The 1,690-nt window shown below is 42.1% G+C and overlaps 1 protein-coding gene across 1 annotated transcript; it reads left to right on the forward strand.

The window, feature by feature from the left end:
• Positions 1–333: 333 nt before the first annotated feature.
• LOC110110950 (probable calcium-binding protein CML27) lies at positions 334–958 on the forward strand (the record flags this gene model as incomplete). Its single annotated transcript, XM_020842611.2, is given in 1 exon segment — positions 334–958. A coding segment is annotated over 1 exon segment (518 nt), but the record flags the coding sequence as incomplete, so codon positions are not given.
• Positions 959–1,690: the final 732 nt, after the last annotated feature.

A 1,690-nucleotide genomic window follows, 5' to 3' on the forward strand; every position in this document is an offset into this window, starting at 1 on the left:
TTTACTTTACACTCATCTAAAAATTTTCAAAATATTCTTTTTTTTATATTATATATTTTTTACACCCCCTTTCATTTTTCAGCCGACCAATCAGCCCTAAAATAAAATAAAGCTTTTCTTTATCTTTTTTTTTTTTAAATTTATTTCAAACCAAAGCGACGACTTCCATTGCAACTCCCACGTCCGCTCTCAAGGCCGGCGAACTTTCTCTCTCATCCGACTATAATAACTCTAAAAATCCTTCTCGTCTCCATCGAGATCTTGCCCACAATATGGCGAAGCCGACGACCTCATCTCTGTCGCTGTTTCCATCTGCTCGTCGGCCGGGCCTCGGACACCCCTCCCCCTCCTTCCGCCTCCGCTCCCCAAGTCTCAACTCCGTCCGCCTCCGCCGCATCTTTGACCTCTTCGACCACAACGGCGACGGCGAGATCACCCTCGACGAGCTCTCCCTCGCCCTCGACCGCCTCGGACTCGGCGCTGATCCCGACGACCTATCCCTCGCTGTCGCCGCACACATCCGCCCCGGCCAATCCGGGCTCGACTTCTCCGATTTCGAAGGCTTGCATCGAGCACTCGGCGAATCCCTCGCCGGCGAAATCGAGGAGGGCAGCGACGCGGCGGAGGAATCCGACATGGAGGAGGCTTTCCGGGTGTTTGATGAAGATGGAGACGGATTTATCTCGGCGGCTGAGCTTCAAGTGGTGCTTGCGAAGCTGGGATTGCCGGAGGCCAAAAGCTTCTCGAGGGTTAACGAGATGATTTGTTCGGTTGATCGGAACAGTGACGGGCGGGTGGATTTTCTTGAGTTTAAGCACATGATGCAGGGGATCTCTGTGCACAGCGCCTGATGTATGGCTCATGATGCCACTCTTACCTCTCTTCTCTATTTTTACTTGGTGATTTACAGCTTGGAAGGGAAATTGAAAGAAAGAAAAAAAAAAACTACTTGGATATACTTTATTCATATTATCTTGAAAAAAATATATACATATTATATATATTATATTAGATATATATTATAAATATATATATATATATATTAATATAATATAATATAATTAATTAATATGTTTGTGGTGTTGTGGACTAGAAATTTGCGCAGTAGAGTGAAAAGAATAATATATGTAGCAATTGCACGAAAATTTCAGCACACAAACAGATGAAAGAGAAAATATCATAAAAAAGTAGTGAACTCTGAGAAAAAGAGAAAAATCTATGGGCCTTGCCATTCTGTTTGAATATCATTCCACTAGAATTTAGATGATTTAAAAGTTAACGGCATGATACTCTAAAATCTGATGGACAAAAGAGAAATACAAATATATTGAAAAATTCTATCAATAAAATTTGGTAATGTAGGAAAAAAATTCGACAATTATTTAGGAGAGAGTCCAGTTGTAGTCGACGAGAACATCGCGATGGAGAAGTACGCGGTCGAGTGTAAAGTGTGGAAAAATGTCAGCGGTGGAGAAGAGATGTTGGTGGTGTAGAAAAACGTTGGCGGTGGATAAAGAATATGACGGTGGTCGATGTCAATAGAGCTCTCCAAGTTTTCTTCGGTTTTCTCCTCTTTTTTTTCCCCTCTCCTTCTCTTCCCCCCTATATGTGAAGATGTGGTCTATTTATAGTTTTTTTAAAGAGCTTGTAAATATAGAGGAGATCAAGGTCAAGATGGAAGTGTTAGAAT

Source organism: Dendrobium catenatum, unplaced genomic scaffold (assembly GCF_001605985.2).
Source record: "Dendrobium catenatum unplaced genomic scaffold, ASM160598v2 original_scaffold_275012, whole genome shotgun sequence".
NCBI lineage: Eukaryota > Viridiplantae > Streptophyta > Magnoliopsida > Asparagales > Orchidaceae > Dendrobium > Dendrobium catenatum.